At 38.2% G+C, this 23,640-nt stretch overlaps 1 protein-coding gene across 1 annotated transcript in view; it reads left to right on the plus strand.

The window, feature by feature from the left end:
• Asah2 (N-acylsphingosine amidohydrolase 2) overlaps nucleotides 1-23,640 on the plus strand; it is a 74,139-nt gene that overhangs the window by 2,074 nt on the left and 48,425 nt on the right. Inside the window, exons 2-7 of the mRNA XM_026408980.2 lie at nucleotides 659-789; nucleotides 3,093-3,271; nucleotides 4,786-4,938; nucleotides 11,989-12,165; nucleotides 13,461-13,588; nucleotides 20,384-20,461. Of these exons, the coding sequence (XP_026264765.1) occupies nucleotides 663-789; nucleotides 3,093-3,271; nucleotides 4,786-4,938; nucleotides 11,989-12,165; nucleotides 13,461-13,588; nucleotides 20,384-20,461 (842 nt within the window). The 5' untranslated portion in view covers nucleotides 659-662. The remainder of the gene's footprint in view (nucleotides 1-658; nucleotides 790-3,092; nucleotides 3,272-4,785; nucleotides 4,939-11,988; nucleotides 12,166-13,460; nucleotides 13,589-20,383; nucleotides 20,462-23,640) is intronic.

Consider the following 23,640-nt stretch of genomic DNA (forward strand, 5'->3'; position numbering starts at 1 on the left):
ACAGATAAACTATAAATGCAATTTTTTTTCTTGCCATCTCACTCAAATTGAAACCAAACATTGTCTGGGCCACACTGAATGCATTAATTTCTTGCCATTTCTCAATACATAGGGTGGCAGCATCTTAGCCACAAATTGCTCCTTTTAAGGACCAGTCCTGGGAGTCTCATATCACTGATCAGGTTTCTTCAAGCATGGGTTAAGAAAAATGGGTTCTGAAGTTCCCACCTGGCACTCTAATAGACCTTTAGCACTAGCTTCTCTAAACTCCCTTTAAAGACAGGGAGGAGTATGGTGGTCTCTGTTTTATCAACCTAATGATAAATACTTAGAAGAAGTATCCCTTGTACGCGTGATCTTATTTTTATAGAAATTCTATGAGATAGGTACCAACAGTGGAATGCAAATAGATTGTGTTGTGAAGCATTTGGATAACACATCTAAGCTTTTCAGAAACACTATTGTAATTGGTCTTGTCTGTTGTGGTCTGGGATATGGAAGCCGTGGTAAATATGTTTTGTTTACCATCCTTGCCACTGTCAAGATGAAAGCTAAGATGTTTTAGCCTTGAGAAGCTCAATGTGTATGAATTTTCACCCATGATTCTGTCTTTTTATTCCTCTTCATGTTTCTTCTCCCATTTCTGCTTTGCCTCAAGAGAAATGGCCAAGCGTACTTTCTCCACATTGGAGACATTCCTGATTTTTCTCCTTGTAATGATGACTGCCATCACAGTGGCCCTTCTCAGCCTCTTGTTCATTACCAGTGGGACCATCGAAAACCACAAAGGTAAGTGTCATGGGCCCTCTTAGATGCTCTTCCTCAGTCTTAATTATTGGGGGATACCAAGATGAGAAACTGTATCTGCTGATAGTTCAATGTGTGCTTCAGGGAGATGGGATGGTCCTTTCCCTTACATTAATTATTCTTTCTGCATTGATAGCAGTTTTTATCAAATTTACCTTTGTCCCTAAAGATACAGTTAAGAGACACGTGCACATATTTGCCTTTAGCTTTCCCATTAATCTATGCCCAGTTCAAGATTCTTCAAAGCCTGGTAATGTCAGCTTTTACCCCAAGCTTCTAATCTTTCTGTCTCCTTGTAGGCAGTGTCTGTTTTCTCCTGGAGACAAAACAAACAAAACAAAAAAGAAAGAAAGACCCCTGAATGTCAGTCTATGAAAAGCCTTAAAAAAGGGAGCCTCCAATTCAAATCCTAGAGGCCAATCAAATTCTTCCACCAGGTTTGAGTGGAGAGACAGAACAGAGTGGGGGCAGGTTCAATTCTGATGGAGGGGATCCATAGCTTGTTGTGCTCTTTGTCATGATACGGCATGGTCTCAGATCTCCCGAGTTTTCAAGAAAAGCTGGAAATTGAGATTTTTTTTAAGGTGTCTCTGATTTTTTTTTTGTATTTGATATTGGAAACAAATTGAGTTTTTGAAAACTATAAAAAACTATATAGGCTACATTTATCAGCAATCTTAGCACTGTGTTCCATCCAGGTTTTGGTGGAGTCTCTGCTTCCATGTTTGGTAACATGCCTGTTAGGCGATAGAGAGTGTGGGGAGGAGCGATTCCATGCTTTGACCAAAGTAAAGAGAGGTCTGTCTCCAGGCAGAATGGAAAAGCAGACGGATGGTTCACTTCCACTCTCCCTTTCGTGGCCTCTTCTCTTTTCTAGAGTTTTCTCTATCATGTCCTGTGGCTTTGAGTTCCCTGTGGATTCAGAGAAACAGACATCCTCTATTGTAGCAGTGGCCAGCGTGGGGTCTTGCTCTGCTAGAAATGAGAGGATCCTTGGGATTTATTTAAAACCATAGATTCTAACGCCACCTAGGATTTGGCCACAAGAGCATCTGATTCTGAGTTTGAGAATCTAAATTGGACCTGGGATCTCCCGCATGTTCACTGTGAAATCTTGGTGAAGTCCCTGCTCTGAGTTTCAGTTTTCTTATCTGTAAACCTGAAGAGGTTGAACTTGGTGATCTATGACTGTTTTGGGTTCAAAAATTCTGGAATCCCAAAAGATGTCAGCTATAAATCTCTAGCCCAAGAACTTTCTGACCACTGATACTTGGTGACACCAATATTTGCCACCTTGTCTATTCCTTGGCTATTGTCTGGGGGTTGAAACAAAAAAGAAAATGTCTATAAAAATGTCTAAATATGTAAGGAAGACCAAAGCTATCTACCAACCATTGCTCTAAATTTTAAGAATGTGATGATACTGTTGTTGTTCCAAACAACCATAGGAAGAGGATACTATGATTGTCTACATTATGTAGTTGAGAAAATCGAAGTGAAATAAGTTAAGCAAGGTGTTGCATTAGTAATAGGTAGAGTCAGGTTTCAAAACCAGGCAGTTAGTTTTTGATCTAACTAATCTCTGTGTCATTCTGGCTCCTTTGATAATTCATATGTGTTTGTGTATTAGAAATAGATGCATGCATGCATGCATTAATAATGCATGTGGATAAATAGATGTGAACATAATTACAAAAAGGTGGAACTATGTCAACAAGCATACAGGATCTGGGCTTTGAAAGGCCAAGGAGGACCAGGGCAGGGTAGAGACATCTGGGTGGCATCCTGGAGGAGCTGAGCTAGATCTAGGTGTGATGGAAACGGATCTGTGCTGAAGCAAGTGATGGAGACCAGTTGGCAGAGAGGAAAGGAGTGAGAGGTCTGAATGGAGAGAATGGAAGAAAAAAATCCCCAGAAGTTGGATTTAGCGAATCATGTGAGAGGAGCCTGGTTCCTGTTTTGTTTGGCTGGAACATAAAAGCAGGGACAGTGAGGGCAGCAGACAACTGTGACAAGGAAAAGATCATAATGAGAAGCCGAAGGACATTTCACAGAGGCTCTATTTGTTAGTCTGAAGCATTGCCAACCCCTCCCCCCCCAAAAAAAAGATGCTGCTTAGAATGATGATATCTATTTCTTCTGTTTTTTTCCTCATGGTGTATCTTATATATAAATAAAAATAAAGATTTTTTTCCTTGGGTACCTGAACTTATGTATTCTAATGGATACAGACAAAAAAAAAAAGTGGATGAAATGTTGTTTCTCAAATATTTTATCTATTTTAGACTCAGGAAACCATGGTTTTCCTACCACCCAAACCTCTCCAGTTTCGCAGGACACCATAGCCACCCAACCCTCTCCAGTTACTTGCACCCCAGAGCCACCTCTATTTCAGAACTTCAGTGGCTACCATATTGGTGTTGGGCGAGCTGACTGCACAGGACAAGTAGCAGATATCAATTTGGTAGGTTAATTAATGATGGGCTTTTTAGGGAGGCTGTGAAACAAGTAATTTTATTATTTTGCATTCTATATTCATTTGTGTTTATTATGTCATTATTATCTTCTTCTAGTCTTCCTATTGACTTTGGTGTTTTTTTAATATTTATTTTTTAGTTGTAGTTGGACACTATACCTTTATTTCACTTATTTATCTTTATGTGGTGCTGAGGATTGAACCCAGGGTTGCGCACGTGCGAGGCGAACATTCTACCACTGAGCCACGACCCTACCCCCTTTGGTATTGTTTAGCATTGGAAATATGATCCTGTAAGGAAGAGGGAAATTTTTGTTCAGTCACAATGCCTTTGTAAAGTCAATTATCAGTTTTACGAGGTAACTGTGAGCTCAGAGCTATCTAATTTAATGATTTTGTCAAAAGAAGCCAAAATATCTCTGAATTGAAGATTTGAGGCTTTCAATCTCTCACTCGAAAAACATAGGCAACTGTAGTTGGAACTGTAAACTTAGTAGGAGCTAACACCAGGTAAGCCAAATAAAATACTTCTATAGGTCAGGAGGGGCCTATTGACAGCTAGCATGTAACTTCTTGGCTATGGTGGTGGAAGTACCTATTTATGGTTTTTATTTTTTGTTTTTCTGAAAGAATTTATTCTCCTATGCTTGTGCCTAAGAAACCGGAACATGAATGTCTGATGGGATTTGCTTCCTGTTACCAAGTAATTTTTATATTCTAAGAATTATTCCCAGCTGTCTCTTCTAAAAAGTGACTTGGAATGGGAACCCTAAGTGAACACTCTAATGAGAGATAAAGTTAATGGTAGAAGGGGCATTCTGAAGGTATGGGTGTAGTCTTTATAGACGGGTTTTATGAATAGTGACAAAAGGAGCTTGGGATAGATGCCTGTGATCTGACTTGGTTTTGCTTAGGGAGAGATAACATAGTAAAAGCCAGGGTGAAGTACCTAAGTAAAGATAACTTAATCATAAAGATACCATTATCTTCAGAGGAAAAAGAAAATCACACACCAAACAACGATTGTGAGACAGGCAGGCTCCAATCTTCAGGATGTTCCTGAACAATGTCGGGTAGAGGTACAGAAAATATTTCCTTCTTTAGTACCTTAAGCAGACAGACGAAAAGCTTTCATTTTCAAGAACAGAATGGCTGTCAAAGGGTTTCCAGTGTAGAAATGGAATTCTTGAGCCACACTAGCTCTTTCCTTGACATACACCAGTGAATGTTTTCTGCCTTATTAATACATTGCCTTTACATTGGAGTAGAAGATTAAAGTCACTATTATGATTTTAGCTTTATTATTTAACATTTTTTTTTATTATTTGGCTTTATTATGAACATAAATTATTCTTGAAAACACATTAGTTATCTCACTCAGAGCTATGGGTTCATGTGGTTTTTAATTTTTGTCTGAAAGAATTTATTCTCCTATGCGTGTGCCTTCTTTCCATTAGTGGGTGAGTGGGCTAGCATGGCTCTCATTCTCCCTTTCTCTTTAGATGGGCTATGGCAAATCTGGCCAGAATGCTCGGGGCATCCTCACAAGGCTGTACAGTCGTGCATTCATCATGGCAGAACCCACTGGGCCAAACCGACGGATAGTGTTTGTCAGCGTTGACATAGGCATGATATCCCAGAGACTCAGGCTGGAGGTAGGTAATTGAGGTCCAAGTGAAATGATGTGATTTAAAGGAAGTCTGGGTGAACGAAACATGATGGCCTAAGCACTCCTGGTTTCTCACAGTGAGCCTCTTCCATCAACAGAAGCTCTCATCCAGCAGACAATCGGACACGAATGAGCCCCATTATTGGGTCTAAGTGATCTTGATCAAAACTCACTCTCAGTTCTGCAGATGTCTTGTCATTAAGAATGTTAATATTTTTGAAAGCTTATTATATTCCAGGTGACCTTCACATATATTCTTTCACTAAATCATTCCTCGTTAGAAGTTTGAGAGCATCAATTCATCACTCATCTCTCAAGTTCTCAGACAATTGAGAAGAGATGCAAGGAGTCAAATGAGAATTAAAAGGCCACATTGAAATGAGGTTAGCTATGAGTTGGTAACTGTAGAAACTGGGTGAGAGGCACAGAGGGTTCACTATATTATTCTGGTCATTTTTGTATGAGTTTGAAAATTTATATGACAAACATTATAAAAGAATATACCATCAGCTCTATTAATCTTTCAACTGTATTGTAGAATATGGCAGACTTTTCTGTGATTTTTTTTCCTCCCCAATTTAGAACTTGTTACCTGCCTGTGGGGATAATTGAGCTTAGCAGAAAGTTACATGGTGTCCTGGGCTGCCTGAAACATATAAAGATTAGAGAAAGAAAAGGAGAGGGAGGAGCAGAGAGGCAGAGAGGGAGATAGGGAAGGAAGGAAAAATGGGGCAGAATAAAATGATGGATATTAGAGTTCCAGTTCTATCTCTTGAAGCAAACTTTCAAGCTTTTGACCCAGTGAAGTTTTTTTTTTTTTTTCATAAGATCAGGTCACAATGAGTGAATGTTCTGTTCAGGTCTGTTCACATAGTCATTTATGTGAGAAAGAGGAGAGGCTGGAGCCCTGGCCAGAACAATGACTGTAAGTGCCGGTCATGCAGTGCCATGTTCTGTGAGTCTCCCCTGTGCTGCTCTGGCTGTGTGAAGAGACCAGCCAAGGGGTGGTGAGATGGCCTAAAGGCACTGTTCCAATATCTCCCTCCCCGGGGTGGAGGGTGGGAGCCTCTCCCATCTCTGGAAACAGGAGGGGGCATTGAGTGTTTTCCTCCCTCCTACATTTAACAACAGAACTCAGAGGTGGCTCTTCTGTTGTCCCCATATCATGGATCAGGCAACTGAGTCTCAAGAAGGTAAGTAACTTTCCAAAATTCAGACAGTTAGCAAATGTGGGATCTGGGTTCTGAACACCTGTGCGCCTCATCCCAGAGCCCATGTCTCCCAAACCCACCTGAGAAGTTGCCTCCTGTACCTGAAGGGAGGTGGAAACTCTGCGGGGAAGAGGGATAAGGGATGCTGATCACCTAGGTCTTTCCTAAAGAGAAATCAGCTCAATTTAAGTTATGAGAGAGGAGGGACTTGGAGAATTGACTTTCCTGATTGCAAGAGAGGTCTGGCTTGTGACTCAACAGGGAAACTGGGGCAAGGAGCTCTTGCCTGAGATCCCTCTCCCAGTTTCTCAGGTAAGAGGCTACCTGCCTGAGTGCCAACAGCTCCTATAGACCATGCCAACCCATTCACATCCACCCATTCATCAACCTAACAACTGCCAGCCTCTCCATCTATCCATTCAATCACCATCCATCCATTTATCCACCCAACCACCCATTCATCCATCATCCATCCATTTATCTACCATCCATCCACCATATTCCATCAATAGACTGATGGATCCATCCACCCATTCATCCATCATCTATTCATCCAAGAACCCTTGTTCTTAAAATACATTATTATTTTAGAGGGTGAAATATGCTGACCACCTGCTTTTTTGTAAGCACTTTGCTGGCCATTACAGGGGACACACAGCTAAGTGAGTCATACTCCATGTCCCTTATGTGTTCACCATCTAGTTGGGGCATAAAAGGAAGAGAATTTTCAGTAACACACATTATTCTCTGGAGTAAAGTATGCTGGTATATTATTTATTGATTACTGTGTAATAACTTATCCCAAAGCACAGTGATTTAAAAACAACAAACATTATTATTTCACTTGGTCTGTTGGTTAGGAGTTCCGAACTGGCTTGGCTCTGTGGTTTTGGCCTCAGTTTTCTTGCAATCAAGATGATGGCAAAGAATGCAGGCATTTAAGAAGGAGCCTTGGGCTGGAGTTGTGGCTTAGTAGTAGAGGATGCCTAGCATGCACGGGGTCCTGGGTTCGATCCTCAGCACTACGTAAAAATAAACAAAATAAAGGTATCTTGTACAACTAAAAAAAAAAAAAAAGAATGAACCTTAAATTTAAGGATCAATTTGGGATTTGAATTCTCATTGCAAGATGGTTCACTCCTGTGGTTGTTGGCAGAAAACCTCAATTACTCACTCCATATTCTGATGGATTCCTTTGGAGGGAGTATCCCAAGAGAAAGAACAAGGAGGAATCCACAGTGCCTTCTACAACCATGTCTTATAAGTTACTGTTACTTTCACCCTACTCTATTAAGCAAGTCACTAAATCTAGTTCATACTTACAGGTGGGAAAATTAAGCTTTAACTCTTGTAGGAAATACTGGAGAATTTTTAGAATATATATAGTATTTTAAGATCAGCACAAAGGGATTCAGGAAATGGTAATTATGAAGACGTTTTCCTTGTGGAAATGACATTCGAGTGTGCAGAATTTTAAAAGTTTACAATGAGAGATGACATACTGTATGGAAGGGACAGCATGAACAACGAGATTTGAAAGGGAGAGACAGAGACTCTCTTCTGAGGGAACAGAAGAATTCTGTTAGGACACAAGGAGTCAGGTCTTAAGATGTGTCTGGATGATGTGTTGGCTCTAATGTGGAAGGCCTGGGAATGCTAGGTTTTTATTTTTTAATTCTGGGAGTGCTGTGGAATTTTATAAAACTTTTGAATGGTAATATAAACACTATTTTGGTTTAAGATGATTAATCAGACAGTGATGTTTGATATGGATTGGAATAAAGTGGAGCTAGAGTTAAAGACATAAATTAGCAGACTTTAAGGTGCTTTTTTTAGTTGTAGATGGACACAGTACCTTTATTTTGTCTATTTACTTTTATTTTATTTTAGGTACTGAAGATTGAACCCAGGGCCTTGCCCAGCTAGGCAAGTACTCTACCACTGAGCCTCAGCCCCAGCCCATCAGATTTTTAATATTGAGATTTTATTTGTAAGAGTCCAGTTAGGAAAACAGTATCATACTAGGTACTTAAAACAGAGGACATTTAATACAGGGGAATTTTACAAGGTGTTGGAGGATTGAAAGAAATAGAAAGAGAAATTAAGGTGACAGAAGGGTTTTTAACATTACCTGACAATTTCTCCTATGTCATTTGAGGTTGGCACAAAGATCTTAAACCAATGAGGTGACAGTGAGATTTCATGTGTGTAAGGGATGAAATTAAATGCTTATGAGATTTGGGGATGAATAGACATAAAAACTAACACATAATAAGCCAGGTACTGTTCTAAGTGCCAGCCTTATATTTTTATATATGAATTCATATATATGTGTGTGTGATATATATATTATATATATAGCATTATATATATTTATGAAGAGCATTATATATATAATATATATATATATAATATAATATATATATATATATATATATATGAAGAACAATATATAAAACATTTTAACATGGAAAAAAGTTTGTATATATAAACTTGCTTAATCCTCTAAGCAACTCTATGAGAGAGTACTGATGTTATGTCCTTAGACAGACTGTGAAGCTAAGTTGTAGACCATCAAGTAACTTATCCAGAGTTACACAGTGAGGAATTGTCAGAGCTGGGATTTGAACTTTAGGCATTTTGGTGCCAGAGTTATTATTACACTATACTACTTTTCTAAGGAACTAAAGAAAACAGAAGAGTCAAAGGTAGACTTTGGGGCTGGAATGGTGAGGGGAGAGGGGCTTAATGTGTTGGTTTATAGATGAGGTCATGGCATAGTGGGTACCATGCAACATATCTTCCTATTTTTATTTTTCCATGCAATCTGAGACCCAGTGGGAAGGCCTTTAAATAAACTAACTTAGTTATTCCATGTTAACTCAAAGGAAGGTGTGAAAAATAAAAGTAGCTATATAAGTGCCATTAAGCTTGTCTTTAACACCTGGTTTGAGGTAGGTTCTCCATCTCAGCTTCAAGACTAATGACATTTCCAGCATGGAATGAAGATTAGAAAGGATCTCTGAGCAGTGAGGCAAGGCAGGAAAACGGAATGACTTTCTAATAGTCTATATCATTCTCTCAAGAGTATCTGGGATAGGAAATGAAATGGGAATGGAAGACAGAGAAGTCAGCTACATACATTACCATAACTGCATTGTTCTATGTTAAAATACCCTTTCTTTCAAGAAAGGGCAAATGTGCTTGTAATAATGGTTATTTGCACGCATGATTATTCTATTATTATTTCATATATTTCATTTTCCCTCAAAGTCCTATGGGTCTGGCTTCTTACCAGAGATTATGGTTTAGGAAAAGGTACCTGCAGTTGTGGGTGTGCTATTTGTAGCTTTTTTTGTTCAAGATTCATTGTGTATGTGTGTGTGAGTGTGTGTGTGTGTGTGTGTGTGTGTGTGTGTGTGTGTGAAGCTGGGAATAGAACCCTGGGCTTCAGACATGCTAGGCAGGTGTGCCACCACTGAGCCACATCCCCATACCTCATTATTACTATCTTTTTAAGAACTTGATTCTTGAACAGAAATGAATTAATACATTTAATTCTAAAATCCCAATGTTGTAGTCTTAGGAATAAATTGAGTGGGGTTAGGGAGTTTTAAAGTTGACTTGCAGTTCTACTTTTCTGTTACCTTCCTGTCTTGGTGCAGAATTTCAAGAATTTCAGCCTTTGACTTTAGTTCAGCTTGATGGTGTCCCTTCATCAATTATTTCCTCTTCTCCCAGACATTTTTTTTTCTTCTGCATGGTGTGGTAGTTACTGTGCAGAAGCATTTGTGGAAGCAATAGGAGTTGAGGTTGGACTTAGGGTGAAACAGAAGGAATACAAACTCACTGGGATGGAGGATGAGGGCTGCTTGGTTAGAGGGATGTTAGTTGCACTCTTTCATATTTCCTTCCCATCATTGCTGCTTCATGCTTCAGTGTTGCTTATGTGGACATGGTAACCAAACAATTGTTCTTTGGGGTATGGAGAGGTTAATGAGGCAAGATGGTGTGCAAGATATTCTTTATGCTTTAATGACCACATGGCTGGAATGAGTAGCATCACTCTTCAGCTAAGACAGAAGTTGCATGGCTACCTTCATCTCTGCTAACTATGCAGTGCATAAGCTGCTACTTCCCAGTGGACTAGTGGTGTTCTGGAAGTGGATTGTACCAGCTCATGAGAGATTGTTTTTAAATATTAAGGAATGTTGTGGTTTGGTTGTTAAACTTTTGGCAGTTTTAAAATTGACCACGGTGGGAGCATTGACACCACAGAAATCGGCAACCATATATGAGGGCTTCCCCCCCTTCCCTAGAGAGATGGTTTATCAGACACTGTATGACATATTCAAGGTCATATTGTGGCTCCTTTGTGGATCATTTTTCTGGATCATTTTCATATTTTTCACAAAGGAGCCACAATAACACCAAACTTTGGATTGCAGCTGATTAAAGCACAGTCAGAAGTAGGTACTCAGCAACATCATCAATTTTCTGTTTTCTTGTTGCATGTGCACCGTACAAAGACACGAGTCATGCACTTGCATATTAATTGACTAATTCAGTGAACATTTACCAAGCATCTTTACCTTAATTGTCTATTGCTAAAAAACAGATCATCCCAAACCATTGTGGCTTAAAGCAGTAATAGTCATGTATTACCACAGAAGGTTTCTGTGGGTTGGAAATCCCAGAGTGGTTGAGTCGGGCACCTCTGACTTACGTTAGATCAGAAGTCACACATTATTTTTTCTGTGTTGTGGGGTGGCACACAGATGTTGACTGGGGCTGCAGTTGTTTGGAGACTTGCCTGAGGTTGAGGAAATCTTCTTCTAGCAAGTCATGCTGGTAAGATGGTTCTTCTTCACGTGGACCTTTCATGAGATTACTGGGGTGTCCTTAACATCACACTGGATGACTTACCTTAGACCAGTAGATGTAATTCAGAGATAGTGAATTCTTTATCTTGCAAAGTGATGCAGTAAAGTAGCTAAGAGGCCTAGCCAAGTCTCCTCACTGTGCCTGTAAGGCTTCATGCCAGATACTACATGGCTAGCTTCTTTCCCTGGGTAAGCCTCTGCTAAACAGCACCCCTCCTCAGAAAGGTCTTTCTTCACTAACTCCTGCCACTTTCTTTTTTCTTATTTATCAATGTTTCTTTTTATAGCATTTGTCACTGTATGGCATACTGTCATGTATTTGTTTTCTTGTTTATTATCTTTCTCCTTCATTAGAGTAAAAACATCTTCAAGGTAGGAATTTGCCATATTCCATGTGCTCAGAGCAGGTGCCTGAATGTTAATGCTATGCGTTGAATGATGAATGGTTTAAGAATACTGGCTCAATAGCCAGACTCAGATCTGGAGTCTGATTCTGCTACATTTCAGATGGGTCAGCAAATCAATTTCTGGAAGGTGCCTCTGCTCACCACTCTCCTACCAACAAATTATTTAACTTCTGTACCCTTCAATGTTCTGAGTTAAAAAAAAAAGAGGTTCACAATACCTACTTCTTGGGATTGTTCTAAATATTTTCAAATGACATTTTATATATATGTATATATATATATATATATATATATATATATATATATATATAATACCTAGGATTGTGCTTGCACTTAGCAATCTATAAAATGTTAGCTATTGCTATAGCTGTTACTGTTGTTCTCGTTATTGTTACTATAATAGTAAACAGAGTGAAGGGCCACATGAAAGGGGTATCAAAGGGATGGATCAGTGATTAAACTCAGGAGACGCTTTTCTCATGCTTAGTTTGTATGTTATCCCCTTTGTTGGTTCATTTTTCTTTTTTTCCTAAAGGTCCTGAACAGACTGCAGAGTAAATACGGCTCCCTGTACAGAAGAGACAATGTTATCCTGAGTGGCACTCACACACACTCGGGTCCAGCAGGATATTTCCAGTACACTATATTTGTCATTGCCAGTGAAGGATTTAGCAATCGAACCTTTGAGTACATGGTCACTGGTATCGTGAAGGTAGGCAAAGAGTCCCCAAGGCAGCTGTTCCTGACCCTTCTTCCCTAGGTTTTAGGAGTGATTTGGCGTGACACAGAGACTCCCTCTAGGATCCAGGTCTGACACAGTGTTAGGGCTTTTCTATCTTTCTCCTTCCTGACTCTCTTTGGCTTCTGGTTCTGAGCCTCAGACTGTTAGGCAAGAGGCACTGACTGATAGGAACAGGAGGCTTCTATGGCAGTAAGCCCCAAGCCATCTAAAGACAGAAAATACTTCGTTGGTGACTCTTATAAATTATAAGGCCTCACATGATCTGTTCCCTGCACAGAGTCACTGGAAGAGGAACTTATCAAGGAACTACAATTGCAAATAACTCTCATATTTCTTTATATGTCTCAAAGAAAGAAGAAGATACAATTGGTAAAAACACATCCTCATTCTCAAGTCTTTTTCAGCAGAACCAACCCCCCTGGGGACTTCTCACCAACACCCTCAAGCTCCTCACCATTCCTAGCTCAAATGCCTTGTCCTCCCCTCTCCCCTGGGCTCTGGCTACTGTTTGTGCACAGAGATCTCGTGTATCTTGTTCTTCCTCCCTCGGCCTTCCAGGTTTAGTCTCTACTTTTCCTCGCCAAGTCGCCCCAAATTTCATCTGGCAAAGGCAGAATTTTCTTTACAACAGTGTTTTTCACACTGTGGCTAGCAGTGTGTTCATAGCTTATAAAATAAAGTGTGTAGGTGGCAATAAGTGTGACATGCAGAAGCACTTCAATAGAATAGATGGGAAAATATTGAAGTACATGACCCACAGTGAGGGTAGAGTCTGTCTTATGTACTTTTGTCTTTGGATGCATATGTTGGTTTGTAATAAGTTATGATGAAAAATGTATCTCTCACTGTGGTTTCAGTTAAAAAAAAAAGGAAAAACAATTTTGAAAAACTGCCTTAGAGGGTGGTGGGATGGAGAGGGCAGAGAGGGTGGAACACTTGTATGTTAATAAATCTTGCCCCAGTGTCTTGGGAGTCAAGTCTGCCATATTGGCCATGTAAATGGCAGTCCTGAGGGCAGAGGACACAAGAGCTAATGGACACTCTTCTTACCTATGCACAGCACTTCCTCTGTCTCAGCCCTGAAGGCCCTATCTGTTTACCTACAGATGACAACAGCCATGTGGCTCTTCAGCTTTTAACCTATGGTGGGGACACCTTACAAAGGAGATTGTTTATAGGGCTCTTCTTTTACATGGACTAAGTCATCATCTCCACCAGGATGTCGAAGCTTACAACTCCCTCTTCTTCCTTCTTTTAACTTTCAGAGCATCGAGATAGCACACGAAAATATGAAACCAGCCAAAATCTTCATCAATAAAGGAGATGTCGAGGGTGTGCAGATCAATCGAAGTCCTACATCTTACCTTAGGAATCCACAGTCAGAGAGAGCAAGGTGAGGGAAATGATCAAAACAGCATCATTGCATTTCCCTTGAGAAAAGCCACAAAATCAAAAAGTTGTTATTGGGGGCCATGATAGGACCCTAGGAGAGTATGAAAGCTAAAATAATTTTAGAACACGTTCATCTAGGGCAAGCAAACAAAGAGTGAATATAATAATGAACTCCCAATATTTTCTTTTCATATATTTCTGTCCTTTGTTGGCGTAGGGAGCCATGGTAAATGTCTAAAGTACTCTGGGCTATGAAATCAGGCACAAGTATTGTTTCAACTTAGCTTTATCACTTCCTAATTGTGTGACCTTTAAGAATTTACTTAATTTATTGACTCTTAGCTTTGTCATCTGTAAAATGGAGACTAAAATGTGCATAACACATTTTTGTTAAATTAAAAAATAGCTGTTTTATTATGTGTTATGTAGAAGGAATCATCTAAATTCATCAGAGTGGGGCAAGGGATAGAAGATTAAAACACAAAAATAAAAAAGAGAATCTGGAAGGAAAAGCAAGAAATAAAACCAACATAACTAAATTAAACATCTAAAGGGGATGATTTTTTTTTAAATAGTTGGTTACAAGGTTGTAACAGAAGAGAAGTACTTGGCTGCTATGGCATTGTATAACATCTGTTTCAACTTGACATTGACATTTTATATTTGTCTGCATATTTTTCAATGGCTTTCAGAGGTATTGATTTTTAGAAACTAAAATCTGATTTTTCTTGAAAAGACATAAAGGAACACTTAAGTTGCAGGTATTGAATGATTTGGGTTTTGTAAACTCCTGCACATTCCAAGAGATTCCATTAAAAGTTGATATAAGTAGAAATGTCAAAGACAAATAATTTTCTAAAAATCATTTTCTATATGTTATATAATATTACATCTATTATATAAAAATATATAGTTCAACTCCGGTCAGTTTACTTAGTCCTCCTAAGGTCAATCATGATTATGAACCATCTTCTTACTGAAGAATGAGGTACTGGATGGGGTTCACAGAACTGTTGCTTTTCAAGGAATCTCACTGGGGCATTTTTTTTTCCAGCTTTTATTATTTGCCATACATGAGGGCCAGTCTTTAACATAGAACTAAGTCTCTCTCTAGCCTCTTGTGTAAACCTCCCCACCGCATTAGGTGGCTGGAGGAGGGAGCTAGGAGAAGCCATCTCCGGAGCTGGGCATTAAAGTTTTCAGCAGACACAACATCTTTGTTTGTATGTGGTGTTGAGGATTGAACCCGGGCTGCATGCATGCCAGAGGTAAGAAGGAGATCAGACTGCGGCGGAGGAGATAACTTCATTGAATCCTGCGGCTACAGCATCAAATAAATTTATAGGAGTAAACAGTAACTCAGCAGTCAAACAGAACAAGAAGTAACATGAGCAGCTTCAAAAAGCAAGGAAGAAAAGGAGTACAAACAATGCAGGACAGCCTAAATATTCAGGAGGACCTAGAGTCATCGGAAAAATGTTCATATAAAGAACTCAAGGAACACCTTAGACAGATGGAATGGAACCTTAAAGAGGATACGAGACAGCAAATTCAAGCAGCAAAAGAACACATTGAGAATGAGTTACATAAACAGATAAAAGAAGAAGTTAAGCATCTTTATCAGGAGATAGAGATTATAAAAAATAATCAAACAATAATTCTAGAAATGAAGGAAACGATAAACCAAATTAAAAACTCAATTGAGAGTATCACTAACAGAGGGGAGCAAGTAGAAGCCAGAACGTCAGATACTGAAGACAAAATATATCATCTTGAAAAGAGTCTAGCCAACTCAGAAAGGCTGGTAAAAAAATCACGAGAAAAACATCCAAGAGTTATGGGATAACATAAAAAAACCAAATTTACGAGTCATCGGGATAGAAGAAGGTACAGAGATTCAAACCAAGGGAATGAGTAACCTGCTGAATGAAATAATTACAGAAAACTTTCCAGAAATAAAAAAGGAAACAGATATACAAATTGAAGATGCATTCAGGACACCGAGCACACAAAATCACAGTAGACCAACGCCAAGACACATTGTTATGAAGATATCCAATATACAGAACAAAGAGAAAATATTAAAAGCTACAAGAGAAAAGAGACAGATTACATTCAGGGGTAAACCAATAAGATTAACAACAGATTTTTCATCACAGACACTGAAAGCAAGAAGGTCATGGAACAATGTATTTCAAACACTGAAAGACAATGGATGCCAACCAAGAATTCTGTATCCAGCAAAATTAAGCTTCAGGTATGACAATGAAATAAAAATCTTTCATGATAAACAAAAGTTAAAAGAATTTGCAGCCAGAAAACCAGCATTGCAAAGCATTTTGAGCAAAACACTACACGAGGAAGAAATGAAAAACAATAACCAAAACCATCAGAGGGAAGTGCCTCGGTAAAGACAGAGGGTGAGGGGAAAGAAAATCATGGAGAAACAAACTAAATTTTTTAAAAAAAGGATAAATAATCAAACATGGATGGAAGTACAAACCATATATCAATAGTAACTCTGAATGTTAATGGCTTAAACTCTCCAATAAAGCGACATAGGCTGGTATCATGGATTAAAAAAACAAATCCAACAATATGCTGCCTCCAGGAGACACATCTGATTGGAAAAGACATACACAGGCTGAAGGTGAAAGGATGGGAAAAAATATACCATGCACACGGTCCTCGTAAGCAAGCAGGGGTGGCCATCCTCATATCGAATAAAATCGACTTCAAGACTAAGTTAATCAAAAGGGATAAAGAAGGACACTATATACTGTTAAAAGGAACCATTCACCAACAAGACATAACAATTATCAATATTTATGCACCAAATAATGGCGCTGCGATATTCATAAAACAAATTCTCCTCAAGTTCAGGAATCAAATAGATGAAAACACAATAATTATGGGTGACTTCAACACACCTCTCTCACCATTAGACAGATCCTCCAAACAAAAGTTGAATAAAGAAACTATAGAACTCAATACCACAATCAATAACCTAGACTTAACTGACATATATAGAATATATCAACCATCATCAAATGGATATACTTTTTTCTCAGCAGCACATGGATCCTTCTCAAAAATAGAACATATATTATGCCATAGGGCAACCCTCAGTAAATATAAAGGGGTGGAGATAATACCATGCATTTTATCTGATCATAATGGAATGAAACTGGAAATCAATGATAAAAGAAGGAAGGAAAAATCCTGCATCACATGGAAAATGAACAATATGTTACTGAATGATCAATGGGTTACAGAAGACATAAAGGAGGAAATCAAAAAATTCTTAGAGATAAATGAAAATACAGACACAACATATCGGAATCTATGGGACACAATGAAAGCAGTTTTAAGAGGAAAATTCATCGCCTGGTGGTCATTCCTCAAAAAAAGAAAAAAACAACAAATAAATGAGCTCACACTTCATCTCAAAGCCCTAGAAAAGGAAGAGCAAAACAACAGCAAATGTAGCAGAAGGCAAGAAATAATTAAAATCAGAGCGGAAATCAATGAAATTGAAACAAAAGAAACTATTGAAAAAATTAACAAAACTAAAAGTTGGTTCTTCGAAAAAATAAATAAGATCGACAGAACTTTAGCCATGCTAACGAAGAGAAGAAGAGAGAAAACTCAAATTACTAACATACGGGATGAAAAAGGCAATATCACAACAGATGCTACAGAAATACAGAAGACAATTAGAAATTATTTTGAAAACCTATATTCCAATAAAATAGAAGATAGTGAAGACATCGATAAATTTCTTAAGTCATATGATTTGCCCAGACTGAGTCAGGAGGATACACACAATTTGAACAGACCAATATCAATGGATGAAATTGAAAAAGCCATCAAAAGACTACCAACCAAGAAAAGCCCAGGACCAGATGGGTATACAGCGGAGTTTTACAAAACCTTTAAAGAAGAATTAATACCAATACTTTTCAAGTTATTTCAGGAAATAGAAAAAGAGGGAGCTCTTCCAAATTCATTCTATGAGGCCAACATCACCCTGATTCCGAAACCAGACAAAGACACCTCAAAGAAAGAAAACTACAGACCAATATCTCTAATGAACCTAGATGCAAAAATTCTCAATAAAATTCTGGCAAATCGAATACAAAAACACATCAAAAAAATTGTGCACCATGATCAAGTAGGATTCATCCCTGGGATGCAAGGATGGTTCAATATATGTAAATCAATAAATATTATTCACCACATCAATAGACTTAAAGATAAGAACCATATGATCGTCTCGATAGACGCAGAGAAAGCATTCGACAAAGTACAGCACCCCTTTATGTTCAAAACATTAGAAAAACAAGGGATAACAGGAACTTACCTTGACATTGTAAAAGCTATCTATGCTAAGTCTCAGGCTAGCATCATTCTGAATGGACAAAAGTTAAAGGCATTCCCTCTAAAATCTGGAACAAGACAGGGATGCCCTCTATCACCACTTCTATTCAATATAGTTCTCGAAACACTGGCCAGAGCAATTAGACTAAGGAAATTAAAGGCATAACAATAGGAAAAGAAGAACTTAAATTATCACTATTTGCAGATGACATGATTCTATACCTAGAAGACCCAAAAGGATCTACAAAGAAACTACTAGAACTAATAAATGAATTCAGCAAAGTGGCAGGATATAAAATCAACACGCACAAATCAAAGGCATTTATGTATATCAGCGACAAAACTTCTGAAACGGAAATGAGGAAAAACACTCCATTCACAATATCCTCAAAAAAAATAAAATACTTGGGAATCAACCTAACAAAAGAGGTGAAAGATTTATACAATGAAAACTACAGAACCCTAAAGAGAGAAGTAGAAGAAGACCTTAGAAGATGGAAAAATATACCCTGTTCATGGATAGGCCGAACTAACATTATCAAAATGGCGATATTACCAAAAGTTCTCTATAGGTTTAATGCAATGCCAATCAAAATCCCAACGGCATTTCTTGAAGAAATAGATAAAGCAATCATGAAATTCATATGGAAAAATAAAAGACCCAGAATAGCAAAAGCAATTCTAAGCAGGAAGTGTGAATCAGGCGGTATAGCGATACCAGATTTCAAACTATATTACAGAGCAATAGTGACCAAAACAGCATGGTACTGGTACCAAAACAGGCGGGTGGACCAATGGTATAGAATAGAGGACACAGAGACTAATCCACAAAGTTACAACTATCTTATATTTGATAAAGGGGCTAAAAGCATGCAATGGAGGAAGGATAGCATCTTCAACAAATGGTGTTGGGAAAACTGGAAATCCATATGCAACAAAATGAAACTGAATCCCTTTCTCTCGCCATGCACAAAAGTTAACTCAAAATGGATCAAGGACCTTGATATCAAATCAGAGACTCTTTGCCTGATAGAAGAAAAAGTTGGCTATGATTTACATATTGTGGGGTCGGGCTCCAAATTCCTTAATAGGACACCCATAGCACAAGAGTTAATAACAAGAATCAACAAATGGGACTTACTTAAACTAAAAAGTTTTTTCTCAGCAAGAGAAACAATAAGAGAGGTAAATAGGGAGCCTACATCCTGGGAACAAATTTTTACTCCTCACACTTCAGATAGAGCCCTAATATCCAGAGTATACAAAGAACTCAAAAAATTAGACAATAAGATAGCAAATAACCCAATCAACAAATGGGCCAAGGACCTGAACAGACACTTCTCAGAGGAGGATATACAATCAATCAACAAGTACATGAAAAAATGCTCACCATCTCTAGCAGTCAGAGAAATGCAAATCAAAACCACCCTAAGATACCATCTCACTCCAGTAAGATTGGCAGCCACTATGAAGTCAAACAACAACAAGTGCTGGCGAGGATGTGGAGAAAAGGGTACTCTTGTACATTGCTGGTGGGACTGCCAATTGGTGCGGCCAATTTGGAAAGCAGTTTGGAGATTCCTGGGAAAGCTGGGAATGGAACCACCATTTGACCCTGCTATTGCCCTTCTCGGACTATTCCCTGAAGACCTTAAAAGAGCATGCTACAGGGATGCTGCCACATCGATGTTCATAGCAGCTAGACTGTTCATAGCTAGACTGTGGAACCAACCCAGATGCCCTTCAATAGATGAATGGATAAAAAAAATGTGGCATCTATACACAATGGAGTACTATGCAGCAATAAAAAATGACAAAATCATCGAATTTGCAGGGAAATGGATGGCACTAGAGCAGATTATGCTTAGTGAAGCTAGTCAATCCCTAAAAAACAAATACCAAATGTCTTCTTTGATATAATGAGAGCAACTATGAACAGAGCAGGGAGGAAGAGCAGGAAGAAAAGATTAACATTAAACAGAGACATGAGATGGGAGGGAAAGGGAGAGAAAAGGGAAATTGCATGGAAATGAAGGGAGACCCTCATTGCTATACAATATTACATATAAGAGGTTGTGAGGGGAATGGGAAAATTAACAGGGAGAGAAATGAATTATAATAGATGGGGTAGAGAGAGAAGATGGGAGGGGAGGGGAGGGGGGATAGTAGGGGATAGGAAAAGTAGCAGAATACAACAATTACTAATTGGGCATTATGTAAAATTGTGGATGTGTAACCGACGTGATTCTGCAATCTGCATTTGGGGTAAAATTGGGAGTTCATAACCCACTTCAATCTAATGTATGAAATATGATATGTCATGAGCTTTGTAATTTTGTGAACAACCAATAAAAAAAAGAGGTAAAAAAAAAACAAAAAAAAACATAGAACTAAGTATCTTTATTTCACTGACTAGGTATTCTTCAAATACAGACAAGGAAATGCTACTCTTGAAAATAGTGGATTTGAATGGAGATGACATGGGCCTTATCAGGTAATCTATTTTCTTTTTCTTCTTCTTCTTCTTCTTCTTTTTTTTTTTTTTAACTCTGTCTGGAGATCGTTCCTTAATTACAGGGAGAAAAAAGAGACTAGAGTAGTACCCATAGATGCTGAAAAAATATATGTGGTTAAGAGTTCAGGCTTGGAGTCATATACAACTGGGGCCCAGTCATGGGGCTTTGGGCAAGGTTCTCAGTCTCTCAGGGCTTAGTGTGTGGCCTGTAAATTAGGGCTGATATAAAGATGACCCAGTGAGGAGTCCTGGTGAGGCACTCAGCATAGCTTCTGGCACATGACATAAATACTCAGTAAATGTTGGTGTTCAGATGGAAAGCTTCTATGATATGGACAGTTATTTCTTGATAAAATAAGAAAATAACCTGACCAATCAGGCAAGTGACTACGGGTTTAGCACTTTTTATATTTTCCTAAGAGGATCAAATCTAATGCAAGGCAGTGCCAATTAGGAATAGGAAGAACTCAGCACACATTTTAACATATGTTAACTGTTATATGGCAGTGACAATATATAGGAAAACGGATTCTTCAAAAAGTAGGAATTTACATTCCTATGTGATTTTGGTCATTGAAATTGGACCGACTCAGGAATTGACTGGGTGGGTAACGTTGTTCTAGACACCTTGACCTGTGGACTTACAAAAGATACAAAAATGCCCTCAGAGAAATGTTTAATAGTGCTTGGGTGCTAAAGTCAAATGGCTTGGATTTACTCTGGACTCTCATTTTTATTAACTGTGTGACTTTAGACAAGTTATGTGACTACTCTATCTCCCAGTTTTCTTATCCCTAGACCATTTTGAGCATTCTATGGGAGGAAGGTGGTTTTTGCTTTGTTAAAACATTGGTTAAGTATTAGAGTGATGGCAATGGGTTGGCCAAGTAGAACCATGAAATATCTAAATGAAAGATTCTATGTGAGTAAAACTAAAAGCAAATTTTAAAAATTAAAGTAAATTAAAAGTAACCAAGTACTGAAGAAAAATAGACTATGATACATAGTTTATCACATACCCAGTTTGGCTCTAAAACTAGGTGGAGTAGTTTCATGGTGATAAAGAGTTGAAGTTTCAGGGTAAGGTTGACTTGAGTTCACATCCAAGCCCTGCTGGTCACTTACTGGCCTTATTGCCTGGGGAAAATAATACCTACTTAGACTTCAGTTATTCTATTTGAAAGTGGGAATAATAATACCATATAGTATGGTTTGGGGATTAAATGAGATAATGCATGCAAAATTATAATTTTGTGCATGGCATAGACAACAAAATCCTTTTAGCTAAAAGACAAGGAATAGAATATAATTTGACCTCTGCTAAATAATTCCATTATTGGCATATAAAAGTGCTTGAAACTTTTAGCATTGGAATTACTTTTTTGGGTATAAAATGAGGTGACTAAAAACTCCCTGATAAACTTTGCTAGGTGGGCTAACATGATAAGATTTATTCTTCCATTACAATATATTCATCTACTGATTAATTGCCACCTAGCATTTAACTCAGAATTTCTAAATGTCAATCATGCAACTGTGTTGCTTTGGGTATGTTATGATGAATAAGACACAGTTCCTGTCTTCGCGAGTCTTACAGGTTAGTGGGGTGTCTGGGGTGGGTGACAAGATAAATAGATAGGTCATCATAACATAAATCAGATGGCCAAAAGTGCTGTTATGTAGGCATAAATAAATGCTATGAGACTTTGGATGATGTAGCCATGAGTTCTCGGGTGCACTGTGAAAGGTTTCCAAGAGAAAATGACATTGGAGCTGGACCTTGAAGGAGTCATGGGATTTCTCAAGGCATCATGGAGACAGTGAGTTCTGAGGCGAGAGTGAATGCTAGGTCAGAGAGTAGGTGGGAAGTGTACTGAATAGGGAAGGAAGATCTAGATTGTGGTTCATGTTGGTATGGAATTTGATTAGGGCATAAATCTCTGACAAGTTATGTTGAGTACACCATGTTTGTTGGGAGAAGGTGGTTTTTGCTTTGTTTTGTCAGCTTTTTCACTGCTGTGACCAAAAGACCTGACAAGAACAATTTTAGAGAAAGGAAAGTTTATTTGGCTCATGATTTCAGAGGTCTCAGTCCATAGATGGCTGACTCCATTCTTTAGGACCTGAGGTGAGGCAGAACATCATGGCGGGATGTGTGGTGGAGGAAAGCATCTCAGGACTTAGCAAGAAGCAGAGAGAGATAGAATCCCTTCACCACAGACAATATATATACCCCAAGACATATCCCCCAATGACTCACCTCCTTACTGCCTACAGTTATCATCCAGTTAATCCCTATCAGAGTATTAATGCACTGATTAAGTTAAGGCTGTTGTAACTCAATCATTTCACCTGTAAGCTTTCTTGCATGGTCTCACACATGAGCTTTTGGGGGATACCTCATCTCTAAGCCATAACTTCCTTATAGTTTCTATTTAACCTCTTGGACTGATGGTTGATTTTATTCATGATTCCCTTTTTTAAAAGATCAACTTTATTGAGGTACCATTACATGTAATGAAACATGTCCATTTGAAATGTATATATAGCTCAATGAGTTTTGACAAATATGTGCCCCCACAGAAGCTACTAAAGTGACCAAAATGCAACATTTTCATCACCACAAAACATGTCCTATCCTCCCTCTACTCTTGCCCACTTTTAAAAATAAAAAATGCTGACATTTTATTGGAACATTTGGTTTTTGTATTTGACCCCCCCTTAACAATTCAATATTTTATACTACATACAGGTATTATTTATAACTTAAAATTAAATATTTACATTTAGAGAGCATATTTGGAATAGTTACAACTAATCACTACATTGAAAATGAAAATAATACTTTAACTTCCAATATACTTGATACTAACTTGTACCTACATAAAACTTTTAATTGATTAGAAGTCAGTAGTGAACAAGTACTTAACTAAATATGACCAAAAAATAATGCAAATTCAGTACTACCTAAGATGATTCTAACCCACTGAAATAATTTTTTAAAGATGCATGTTCTTAAAATCTAGATTTTAAAGTTTTAGACAAGTCACATTTCTAGCAGTATGGTGGACTAACTACCCTAACTGACTCTCCCACTAAAAAATGCTTCATAAAATAGAACTAAAATACCTTTTACAGTACATTGGTAATCTGGAAAG

The sequence above is a fragment of the Urocitellus parryii genome, chromosome 5, assembly GCF_045843805.1.
Source record: "Urocitellus parryii isolate mUroPar1 chromosome 5, mUroPar1.hap1, whole genome shotgun sequence".
In the NCBI taxonomy this organism is placed as follows: Eukaryota; Metazoa; Chordata; class Mammalia; order Rodentia; family Sciuridae; genus Urocitellus; species Urocitellus parryii.